General features: G+C 42.1%; 2 protein-coding genes across 3 annotated transcripts in view; one reads left to right on the plus strand and one right to left on the minus strand.

The window, feature by feature from the left end:
- GTF2A1 (general transcription factor IIA subunit 1) overlaps window positions 1-2,714 on the plus strand; it is a 63,061-nt gene extending 60,347 nt beyond the window's left edge. The window contains exon 10 of the mRNA XM_080395232.1: window positions 370-2,714. The gene's annotated coding sequence lies outside the window, so the exon portion shown is untranslated. The remainder of the gene's footprint in view (window positions 1-369) is intronic.
- The window catches only part of TSHR (thyroid stimulating hormone receptor), a 68,855-nt gene that overhangs the window by 14,349 nt on the left and 42,036 nt on the right, over window positions 1-12,470 (minus strand). For both annotated transcript variants that reach the window (XM_080395231.1, XM_080395230.1), the window contains 2 exons: window positions 12,263-12,331; window positions 2,760-2,837 (listed from right to left, as the gene is read on the minus strand). In XM_080395231.1, the coding sequence (XP_080251357.1) occupies window positions 2,760-2,837; window positions 12,263-12,331 (147 nt within the window). The remainder of the gene's footprint in view (window positions 1-2,759; window positions 2,838-12,262; window positions 12,332-12,470) is intronic.

Consider the following 12,470-nt stretch of genomic DNA (forward strand, 5'->3'; position numbering starts at 1 on the left):
TTTGACAAAATCAAGACATACCTGACTTAAAAACAGAGTGAGAAGGAAATTCTTTACAGTTACGTATGCGCACCCTCGGAATTAAACAGTAGCCCCTGAAACAAGAGGTTACATGTAGCTCAAACACCTCAGAGCTACCCCTTGCAGGGTGAGCTTGCTGGCAGCGTTAGTAGAGCAAATTAGTAGGCAAAAAAAAAATGATTACCCCACAGCCCTTTGCAGTGTGTCATTACTTGTTGACCTGTGTAGCATAACAACACTGCTGCTTTGAATACCCACTGTAACTCTAAGAGTCAAAATCTGTGCTGCTGCCTGCTCTCACCTCCCTTAGACTTAAAATCCAAGTCTTCTGTCTTCTGCCATCCCTAGGAAGGAGCTTTTCAACCCATCGCACCACCTGTAGCCTTCAGAGGGAAGATGTGCAGTGAGCCCTACGAGACCCCAGGCGTAATAGGAGGCTGCACCGTGTTTTGGGGCCATGCATTTATTGTGACAAAGTAGTGTCATCATGGAAACACGGTGCCCAGGTAAAGTTACATCAGCTGTAACTTTTTTCTGTAGTGTTCTTTCTGGCCAGGAAAAAAAATGAGAAAGGGCTTCTCTGGTGCCACGTGCAATATTAAGAAAAAGGCTTTGTTAGCCAAATACTAATAAAAAAGGCTTGCTCAGCACCGACACAGCTTCTGTCGTGGTTCTCCAGCAAGGACCATCTTAGTGCAGGGGTGGGTGGCCTGAGCCCTGCTCAAAGCAGAAGCAGGGAAGTGAAGGTGACCCCACTACCAGGGAGGAAGAGGAGCAACAGCCACCACAAAGGCTCCCTGAGCAGGAGGTTTAACAGCCCCTCGGTGAGTTTTTTCAGGGTTTCCCTCTTGATCTCTTGCCTTCTGCTTCCAGAACAGTCTTTTTCACTCTGCCTAGATGGCTGGTTCTCCTCCTGATCATGGACCCAGGGCCTTGGCTGTGCTTTTCTTATCTAGAACATACAACTTTTAAGACATGGTCAGAAAACACTGCCTTTCACTGCAGTCTCAGGATCTGGCCCCTCATGGCACAACTGAAGTTTATCCTCCAGGTGATTTAGTGATAAGAAGATAAAAAAAATGGGCTCATTAGTCCTTGACAGCATCTTGAGGGACACAGTGCAGGGTGTTACTGCCTTTACTTATTAACACCTGCATCCCAAGGACTTTGCAACCTCAAGTGAAGAGGACTGGACTGCCTTCCTCCCTCTGCAGACCCTCTGGAGAGAAGCAGGGGGTGGGATTGCCCACGGCTGGCAGCCAGAGCTGCCAGGCTTCAGGCAAGAAGGTTGTGACATGATGTTATCCCTACTGACCTATGCAGTCCTGCAGCAGGTTTTTGCGGAGGGAAGGGGACCGAAAGCAGTGAGTGAAGGGGAGGAAGAGCTGGCCTGCGTGTCCTTGTGTGGGTGGCTGTGCTGCTGCTTCCCATCTCCTTCTTTCTGGTGATGCTTCAGGTGCCACTGGAAAAATCGAGGATGACTTTAGAAAATGGACAAAATGTCACCCCAGTGTGACAGGAGTGGTTTGGCATGATTTTCTGTTGGAATAACTGACTATTATGGGCTGCTGCTTGCTCCACTGCCAATTTTTCAAGGTTTCTGCTTCAGAAGTGTGACTGCAGGAATGGTCTGTGCTTCTCTCTCCCCTCCAGCCGGTGAAAGGAAAACCTGATACTCCCCAGAACTGGTCTCAGACCCTGCTCCCAAGAACTCTGCTAATAACTCCAGTGGACCTTATGGAGGAGCAATGTGACCCTGAGAGGTGGGTCCTCAGCCAGATCTTCCTTTTCACCCCACCAGACAAAGTCATTTAGCTGCCTGAAGCAGAAGACAGGCTGCTGTTCACACCCAGGCTCTGAAATGCATCTGACTTGGGATGCAGGGGGACCAGGGACTTGCCGGTGACCTCGCCATCAAAGGTCTGCTGCAGCTTTGCACGGCAGGGACACAACTCTTCTTCGCATCAAGTGGGTAAAACCAACTCGGCTTCTGCTGTAGATTGTTGTGTCACTGGTAGCCAGCCTGGTTTCTGGAGTTGGAAAGATTCCGGGAGAAAAATAGTGTCTTCTGCACCTTTTTGTTATTACAGCTAGCTGCTAGGATTCCTTCTGTGAACACTGCACCGGTATCCTGATAGATGTTGGCTGTTTCCCAGGAGAGCAGAAAGTAAAAGGGATTCTTACATGGAGTGAGCGTCTGGTTTTGCAGTGGAGGAGGGGATCCCGCTTTCAGCACTTCACCCCGCCATCGGTCCTATGCGCTACATGATGTGCTGGATGATTCTTCTTGAAGGTCTTAAACTTCTTAAAGTTTTTTGTTTCATTCTGTATTGCGATTCCTAATTTTAGTGAACAGTTCTTTCAAGGACTGTAAAATCCAACTGGAAGCCGAATTAAATGAGAAAGAAGATAAGAGCACCAGAAATAACTTCATTCTGTCTAAAGTTATTCTTTCACCTCTGATTCAGTTTCTTTTGTGTTTGTGCTACAATTGTAGAGTTGTAAGGCAGACTGCAGTACAAAATCTTTCAGAAGAAAAACTGGTAGGAACAGGATTTCTAATGTAAGATGCAAGCATTTCTTAAATTTATTCCCTAAAGCACGGATTTGTTGCTGATACTCTTTTTGTAAACATGCCATTTCCTGCTGTGCTGCTAATAACGGTTGGAAATAAAGTGCAACCTGAACCAGTATGATTTCTAAAGTTTTCGGTACTTCATTTTCTCCTTTCTACTTACAGTAGAGTTGGTCCACTGTACACTCCCAGAAATGCATCATCATTGATAACTTCCAGGTACTTGTTCTTGTGCAGGTAGCTGCAGAAGCAAACAGAACACAGTGATCTGGCAATAGTTATGCGTAGGCTAAAGAAGATCTTCAGTTTACCTGGCTAAATAGCTTCACAAAAGCAATATGTATAAGCGCCATCCCATCCCAACAACATATTGAACCATAATCCGTTACTTCATTTTCTCTGTACCCAAGAAACAAAATACAGGCTTACCATTTTGAAAATAAATTAAATTCCTGAACAAACAGATTAGCAAAATAAATTATCTTTGCTCCATATCCTTTTTCTCTCTCTGTCATACACATAGAGACACATGCATACACACTGTATCTGCAGGTAAATATGTGTGAGCATGAGGTGAAATAGATTGGTTGGGCTTCATCAGACTTAGGTTATGGGGATTTACATGATACTTCCAGGAACACATAATGAACAAACGTGAAAATAATTCCCTCCTTGTTCTGAGCTTGATAAATTTTGAATGCTTTAAAATCTCCATAGCCAAGTGGAGGCTCCCATGTACATGTCAACAGTTAAGAATGAGGTTTTGTTCTAAGAAGAGCAAGAGAGGGAGAAGGATGATAAATCTGAAGGAAAAAATAACGTAAAACTTAACATAAAAAAAAATTTAAGAATCTAAAGTCTTGTGAAAACCGTGAACAGTTTCCTGAGTAGCCAACACTTTCCTGAAATACAGAATGCTGCAAATTTCTCCTGTCATTACATGATCGATGTAAGCAAGGAGCAATATTAATTCCCATCACTCTGCAAACTGACTAAGAAAGTGGGGATTCAGGAAGCCGGGAATGTACAGAGTTGAGTTAAAGGTGCGTGATTAAAGCCAGGCAAAGCGAGACTACTACTGAGCGCTCAAAAAATGAACATAACCCAAGTGGAACAATCAATGTTAAATTCAGTTCTGTGTTTTTAGAGTTAAAAGTGACTGACCTAGAATTAATCTTGATTTTTTTTTAAATTATTATTATTATTATATTTTAGCTGGATTCCTGTTTACCGTGGTCCAAAACTGTCATTTGGGAAACTTATAAATACACGGATTATTATTGCAGGTAATTCAGTCAAGTTCCAAATTGCTTTACAGAGGCTATGCATTTCTGTCTGAGACTTTTGTTCTCAGTGGGCTGATAGAATTTATGTTTTTTGTAGAAAGACTTGGGAGAAATAATTGGCTACAATATTTCTACAGTTGCAGGTGTACTGAGAAGGCATAAATTAAAAAATCTTGCTGGAGCAGCAGAAGCACAGGCATCCTGCTCTTCTGCCAGTCACAGACATAGGGCACCGAGCATATTTTACATCATTCTGCAAAGAGCACATATACACAGAATGTGATGAAACAGAAGAATAAGCATTATTTTTATGCATAGGGTGCCAGCTGGTGTGTATTAGTTGGGTATATTTGAAATAGATTAAAAATGTGGTTTTGGAAGAATTGTCCAGCTATAAACTACTTCCCAAAACACACCAGGCACATTAATTTCCTTGACGAGGTGGTTCCTCCTGGGCAGGAGGGAGGAGGACTGCAGGTACAAGCAGCTACATCTCCTGAACACACAGGCAGGGATGTGCTGAATTAGCTGAGTAATGAAAAGAGGCTAAAGATTAAGTTGCAATACATACATACATATATATGTGCATGTGTATACTACATACACACAGATACTACTGGTAATTCTTGCCCTAAGCCAGCAATTAAACCCTAGGTGGTGTTTTTACTGAGTTCAGTCACTTCTGTCACACTGTTTACAAGAGAAACAGCTTGCAGGCATCAAACCTAGTCATGCTTTTTAACTTAATTTAGATGGAAATTGAAGCCTCGTGATGAGATTGTGAATCATATTCCAAATATAGTAGCCCCTGGGGGAGGGGGGAGGGATATCTACTTCCTGGCCAGGTGCCAAGTGCCCCGTGGCTGAGGGGCCCTACCTAAGACAAAACAGTCAAAGCGTTTTGTTTCTGTCCTAGGATGAGAAAGGACCTCGGAGAGAAGTTTGAACCACAGCAGCAAAGGGGATGGTACAGCTGCAGGACTGAGCTTCGGGCCAGAAATGCAGCGTAACCCGTTAAGGAGGGAACACAGAAAACTGCCAAGGAAAGTTGTCGAGGGGAACGTATGATCCCATTGATAAGATGATGGTAGAGTGATCAACGCTGTAAAGGCCCTGAAGGACCATGGTGCCTAGGCAGAAGAGACTCATAGCACCTGTGACTATCCTATTTATAAATTTTATCCATTTTCTATACAGTGGAAAAGGTAAAGTCTAATGGCCCCAGTAGCAAACCACAGATAAAAGCATGAGGCTGCTGTCCAGGAGCATCAAAAGGGTCCACAGCCTGCAACATCACCGGTAGCTCAGGGCCAGCAGAAGCAGGAACAAGAGCTTGTAGTGACATAGGTATGACCACAGTGGGTGACCCAGACCCAACAACTGCAAGTGTCAGGATTGCTGGACATTTCACCAACAAGGGCACATGGCTGGTGGAGGTCTTGTCATGCCAGAACGAAGAAAAAGAAGATGATTGCAGATGATGACCATAAAGCATTGCTCAAGAGAAGACGACGTGGTCCTCGGTCCAGCTAAAGGACGGAAACTTTGCAAGGGCCGCAGACTGCCTTAGGGAGGTCATGTTTCACAGGACAGATAAAGGCAGAGAAAATTCCAAATGACGAGATCAGCAGCAAAAGTGAGAAATAGAAGACCAACAATATTGCCCAAGTGAAGCCAGGTGACGTTGCTCAGAATTTCAACAAAATTATCTTAAAAATAGAAACTTCATGACATTTCAGTTGGCACAGAAACGATAAGATGCCCAGACCAGACCTATGAAAGAAATTAAATGAAATGAAAGGAGAAAGAATCTGATACTACTAATGCAGGCAGTAATACCTCAAGCAGAGGGGGATGTTTGGTACTATAACTATTACAAATATGTTAAAGCTAGCTTGTGAAGTAGTTACGAAGACAAAAAAAAATACAACAGCAAGGTTGTCACCACACATTTCAGAGGGTGTCCTTGCAATTGCTGTGAGCTGTGCCCATCGTGCCAGTTGGTGGCAAAAATGCAAAGGTCAAACCTTTGCCAGTTTTAAGTTCTGGAAGAAAACCACCATTTGAGATGGTGGCCGTGGAGGTAATGGAATTGATCCAGAAAAGTGCAGAAGGCCGCTATTTTATCTCTGGGCCGGAAAAGTCTTTCAAATTCAGATAGCTGAACTGGGGTTAGCTGTAAAAATAATAAAGCCAGAGCAGTTATTTCTTGCTGTGGGGGGAAAAAAAATATCAAGTAAAGATGCTAATCCTGCCCCAGTTGAAGTCATTGGCAGATTTCCCATAACATTCACTGGATATAAGCTTATATTGATCACCATAGTGAGAAATGAAAAGTAAATGCACTTTGGCTGGGTTACACGACACAAAGTCTTAGGGAGCCGGGTCAGGGTGACACTTCTGGACTGTTATTCATTGGACATCACCCATGCCCAAAGCCTTGTTTCTTACTGAGGAAAATAGCTTAATTCATCCTCTCAGCTCTTGTTATTTGAAATAACCTCTCTTTCTTTAGAAATATATGGCATTCTGATATCACCTGACATTTGTGTTTTCTGAGAACTGACTTTCACACTCTGTAAATGACAACCTAGTCACTTCTGTTGTGAGCTTTTGCTTCAGTTTGCAAATTTCCTTGTGATTTTGTCTGCAAAACTAATACAAAAATTAAAACCAGAGCAAGAGATAAGAATTAATCCCAGATTTCAACACCTAGGCTGTAGTTTTGAAGGACAGAAACACCTGCCTGACCTAATAAAACCTGTCTGCTTTAGTAACTGTTATACAACCAGGTAGTTGCTTGTCCAATTTTAAAATATTTTCCCCTGATATTTGAGCACCATAGTGAGTGATAAAACTGAAATATAATAGTTTACATATGCAATAAAAATCTTCTAACTTCTGAGTAGAAACAGCCAGCTAGAGGCTTTTGGGAAGTTAATAACGATGCGTTACCAAGGAGGGGCTGCAGGGGTGGCTGCCAGTTTTCACATAGATGAGTCAGGCCCATCAGAATGCACAATTTCCTGATGCTAATTGATTTCAGTTGTTTAAGCCCTTTTATTTTGATAGGTACCTCTTTTAAATGGAAAGAAGACTTCAGTAAATAAAAATCTTATGTACGGCCAATATAGCTCCTTCTGAGAGTGCCCTTAATCCTGTTGTTGCTGATAGTGGAATGACAGAGGATGTCATTTAAATGCACTGCAGTAAAGAAAAGCACAACACGTGTTGGAAGTCTTAGAAATCCCATGGGTGAAGTGGAATATCTATCCCCAATGGGGACACTAGAATACTAGTAATTTTGTAAAGCTGGTGGAAGGTAGGCATGAATACCACCGTGCAAAGTATGCGGGGAATCTGGGGTATTAAATGCTGGATCGGGAGTAGGATACACTGATGGTTTCATAGTGCTAGAAGTAAAAGGCGGCTTGCTTTTTTTGGCTTGCCTTTTTTTTTTTTTTTTTTTCCCCCCCATCAAATCAGATCAGCGATCTTAACTATGCCAGTGACTAAAACAGAATCTCTATGGACTCAAGGCTGGGGGGTAAGTGGGAAAAATACTGCACTAAGTCACACCCCAGCAGAAAACAACCTGACTGCAGTCTGCTGAGCAGGGTCTTCTGAGGTCACAGAACAGCAACAGGGCACTTCAGCTGCTGTGTAACACCAGACAGTGTCATGTCAGGGCACGGCAGAAAGCTAGTATTCAGACGTTATCAGCGCATGCTTCATAAAGCAACAGATTAGAGAATCTGCATGAGGAAAAGCAACTTTTGATCTGAGCTTGTGGCACACGTTTTAAAATGTGACGGTCTAAAGTCTGTTTAAAAGAGCAACCACCAGCTACTGATATTCAGCAACTCTGTAGGACCAAAAAAGCCAAAGGGTACACTACAGCTATAGTCTCCAAAAAGGACAAATACATATAGATGAGAAAACTTCCTTAAAAATAAACAAAAGTATCAAAGCTAAATTATTGAGAGCATTCTGGGAGCTCTTTAGGGACACCATTTCGGAGATGCAGAGCAAACGTGAAAAGCATGTGATGGCAAAAGAAGAACAAAATCCTGAATACTTAAAATATTCAAAATCTTCAACTGAGATGAAAAACTGAAAGATGCTAAAAGGCCTGAAGATATTTTTACAAAATATTTTTACCAAAAGTATATTTTCTTCTGGGGGTAAAGAATACGAATGAACACTGTTGACCAGCTACTTCAGCTAACAAACACATAGTTCCACATACCTTTCTTTTTTCAGTGTAAAAGTTCTGTATTTCTCTTCTTCCGTAGCCCACGGTCACTCGTGCCATCCCCCGTACTGTAGCTGGATACACCTTTCTCGGTGTTTTTTTTAAACTGGATTATTTCACTGATCAGGTTTTACTGCAGTCCCACAACCAATTTTATCAGCACAGGGAGCGATGGAATGAGAATGAACAGCCAGATGAGGGCAAACGGGAGGTTTTGCAAAATTTTCTTCCAAAGGATCACTTAGTGAAAACCCAAGTTAGTTACGTTACTGAAGCTCCTGGTTGGAATACCTCACTGGCTTATGGAATCACGTACTATTTCATAGTATCTGCTTGCTTGCTTTCAGCTTCTGATTTTAAAATAAGGCAGCAGAGCTTAACAAGCAAGGAGAAAAATAATGTTAGCCACACATTTAAGTATCACCGCTGTAGTGTTAAACGGGCGCTAGACATGTACTGTTAATATATCTATGCATCCTGTTGGATTAGGAAATGAAGGCTATAGAAAGGGATAACAGCCAAAAGAGACGCAGTGGTAAGTGAGCAGTATTAAGGATTCATCATATGGCTTTTCTACACCACTGTTTATCTTGACTGAGCTAAGCCAAGCATTATAAGTGATCCCTGAGAGCCTATACCAAAGTAAATATATTCTTGTGGAGTTTATTTTTGAAATTAGATTTTGAGATTGCACACTTGCCATTTCAGTGATTTAGACAGCTCTGTAAAAGCTCAGCACAAATATATTTTGCCATTCACTGGAAATATGTTTTTTGAAAAAAATCTTCTTCCCTCACCAGTTTCCTTACAGAAATAAACATTGGTGCAGGAGCACCATTTTGCAGAAGTCTGCAGGAGTGATGCAGTTCATGGACCTTAGTCATGTGTTATAACGAGGGATTCAAGTTTTAGATGAATGCTGCTCAGTAAAAGCATCATTTGGCCCTTCATTCCTGGTTCTTTACTTCCCTGCCTTTACAAAACACGTCCAGCGATACCGTGGTTTGCTATTAAACCCAGATCCTTGTTGGATGAGATTTATTAGGTAGTGCCATTATTCAGTATGATAATGGAAACCATTTGTGCATGGTTCCACACCTGTATCTGCATTGACTGTTTTCACCTCCTTGAATTACGCCGGGTTTTTTTAACACTGCAGAGTGGTAGAAAGGCACACTGCATGGTGGAACGTGGCCTCCGAGATTCCCAAAGCATCTTCTGATTTATGGATGGAAGATGGAGTCTTTGGATGATTTGTCAAAAATTAATTACTATTTTTGATTGTTTTCCTTTTTTTACTTGTTTTCCTCCTTGAGGGCACCATTCAAAGTCCATTAAAATGTCTTTCCTTCACTCTTTTGCTCTTAGTTTCTTTTTGCTCCTAGTTTCATCAAGTCCAAAGGACCTTGTATCAGACCTGGAGGAAAACAGGTCCCTCCTTCACTGTACAGTGGTAGATAAATTGGAGTTCAAATTAGAAATGTCAGAATACAGAAAACGCAGTATTTGCCTTCTGCATTAACGTAATACTGCTGCTAGAAACAACAAATCTCCAAGCTTGCACTTAGCAAAATTACACCTTATCTTGGCATATGGTAACCGACCTACTTCAGAAAATTAGTTTAGAAATTTCAGCGTCGTTTTATCAAACAGATAAAGGCTTTACCACAGATGTTCAGCTTCCTAGTTTGCCTTTTAAATCTGAAGTAGTCCTTTGCTCCAAGTAAATGTCATATGATTTAATTAGGAGAAAACTGTTTGTTGTAATAAACCATTTTTACTGCTAGTAGATAAAGCCCCGCAAGTAAGCTTGGGTTGAGGTCTTTTGGGTTAGTTTTTTTATTTTATTTGCTTAACTAGTGCCTCATAGTCAGTCTCTGGGAAGATTCGCTTAGAATCAGAGGATACCTCAGGTTGGAAGGGACCCACAAGGATCATCGAGTCGAGCCCCCTGGTCCTCACAGGACTGCCTAAAGCTAAACCGTGTGACTGAGAGTGTTGTCTGGACGCTCCTTGAACTCTGCCAGGTTGGTGCCATGGCAGCTTCCCTGGGGAGCCTGTTCCAGTCAACGACCACCCGTTGTTCGGTGAAGAACCTTTTCCTGATGTCCAATCTGATCTTCCCTTGACGTGGCTTCGTGCCATTTCCACGTGCCCTATCGCTGGTCACCAGAGAGAGGAGACCAGCCCCTCCCCCGCTGCTGCCCCCCTTGAGGAGGTTGCAGAGTGCCCTGAGGTCACCCCTCAGCCTTCTCTTCTCCCAGCTGAACAAACCAATGACCTCAGCTGCTCCTCACGCATCCTTCCCTTGAGGCCTTTCACCAACTTGGTCACCTTCCTCTTGGACTCTGACAGTTTGATGTCCTCCCTGCACTGGGGTGCCCAAAGCTACACACCGTACTCAAGGTGGGACAGTCGCCCCCCGACCGGCTCGCTGTGCCACACCTGATGCACCCCAGGGCACTCCGACCCTTTCGGCTGCCAGGGCACACTGTTGACTCCTATTCAACTTGCCATCAACCCAACCCCCCATCCCTTCCCACAGGGCTGCTCTCCAGCCTCCCGCCCCCCAGTCTGTATGTCTAACCACAATTACCCCATCCAAGGTGGAGAACCCAGCATTGCTCTTGGTAAACTTCATATGGCTGGTGATTGCCCAGCTCTCGAGTCTATCCAGATCTGCCTGTAAGGCCCTCTACCCTTGAGGCCTTAAGGAATACTGAAATACCCTTAAAGAACAGTAATTACAAACTTTTTTTCTGAAAGTAAGCAAGCAGTGTCTCCAGAACCTATTATGTGTTTCTGCTTCTCTATTTCCACCCAGTCCAATGAAGCTAATGTTTAAGACTCCAAATCTTCTAAAACTACATTTTCACTTCATTCTTTAATAATAAGGAAAATTCCAAAGAGCACAGAAGCGATAGCACTTGCACACTATCAGAGAAGCAAAAAGAAAATTTCCTACAGAATCATCTCCGACCTGTGCATCATCAAAATGTAAGAAATGAAAGAGCCAACACAGTTCATATATTGGCTAAGGCTCAGAAAGGTTTTAAGTATTGCATATACAGCTTAGAGGGATTCAGTCAAGGCACTGGATTAATTTTGCCATATTTTACATCTCGTGATTTCTGTAAGCTCTAGTACAAACACTATGTCATCATGAAAAACTGCCTTTCTCGTATGAAAGTTCAAAGCCACTGAACTAATGTGAGTTAAGACCTATCCCAGATCTTTAGTTTAACCTTTCAAAATCTAGGAATTCTAGCTAGCTGTTAGGGAGGGGAAAAAAAAAAAAAAAAGAAAAAAAAAAAGAGGTAGTTTGGAAAGATTAAGACCACATGAAGGATGATTTTATAAACTCCAAGACCAATTTAAAATAAAGCAAATAATCATGTCCATCCTAATGCCTCTCCGGTTAATTTAAGAGCTCACAATGAAGAAATCTCTTTTCTCATGAGCCTGCCAGCCAGACTTTTCAGTCAAGCCTTGGCAGGGCCAAAGTAAGCTCTGCCAAAGTGAGTGGAGCCTCTGAAATTGAGATTTGGTCTGTGTTAATGATTGAGGCAGACGATTTGGGGTATGGTGTAAAAAGGTTATTCACTCACTAAGTATTAGTTTTCCAGAAACTGCAATAAGAAGGCGAAGGGAAAGGTGAAATGGTTGCTCCATGCTTTTGAGCTGCCCATCTCTCATTTCTAGTGCAAGTGACTGGTTCCTCTGAATCGCTTCCAACACCTTACAACACTCGGCTTTGCAGAAAAAGGCTGCTACCATTATCAGTGCTACACTTCCTAAAATAAACTGTCTTGTAAGTAAACCAGCATAATTATCTTCCAAATTGTCTTAGAGATATTAACTGATCAAAAGAAATTTTATTGTAGCTTTAAACTGAAACAAAATTCACACTGGAATAACTGGCATGGTTTTATTTCTGAACTACAACTATACATACCAAATGAAAGCACACTGCAAAAGACATTGAATGCTGTTATTTTTATTGCTAGCTGAAATCAGGGTCCTCTCTAATTAAAATAATTAGAATAAGATACGTATTTGAGAGCCTCCAACAAGTATAGAGTATTTATTACATAACTTTTTTCTGAAAGAAGATCTGCTACTTACAGAGCATCCAGATTTGTCCCATTAAAAGCATGGCCTTGGATGCTGGTAAAACCATTATTGTAGAGTTTGCTGCAAGCAAAAAAAAAAACACCACACCAACCAAAATTAATGTATTTTGGGTTGCTTTAATACCTGAATACCTAACATCTTCTGTATCATTTTTCTTGGCAACAGCATATTTATAGTTGGGTTAATTTTAATCTCTTGA

This window comes from Falco punctatus (assembly GCF_963210335.1).
Source record: "Falco punctatus genome assembly, chromosome: 7".
NCBI classification, from domain to species: Eukaryota; Metazoa; Chordata; class Aves; order Falconiformes; family Falconidae; genus Falco; species Falco punctatus.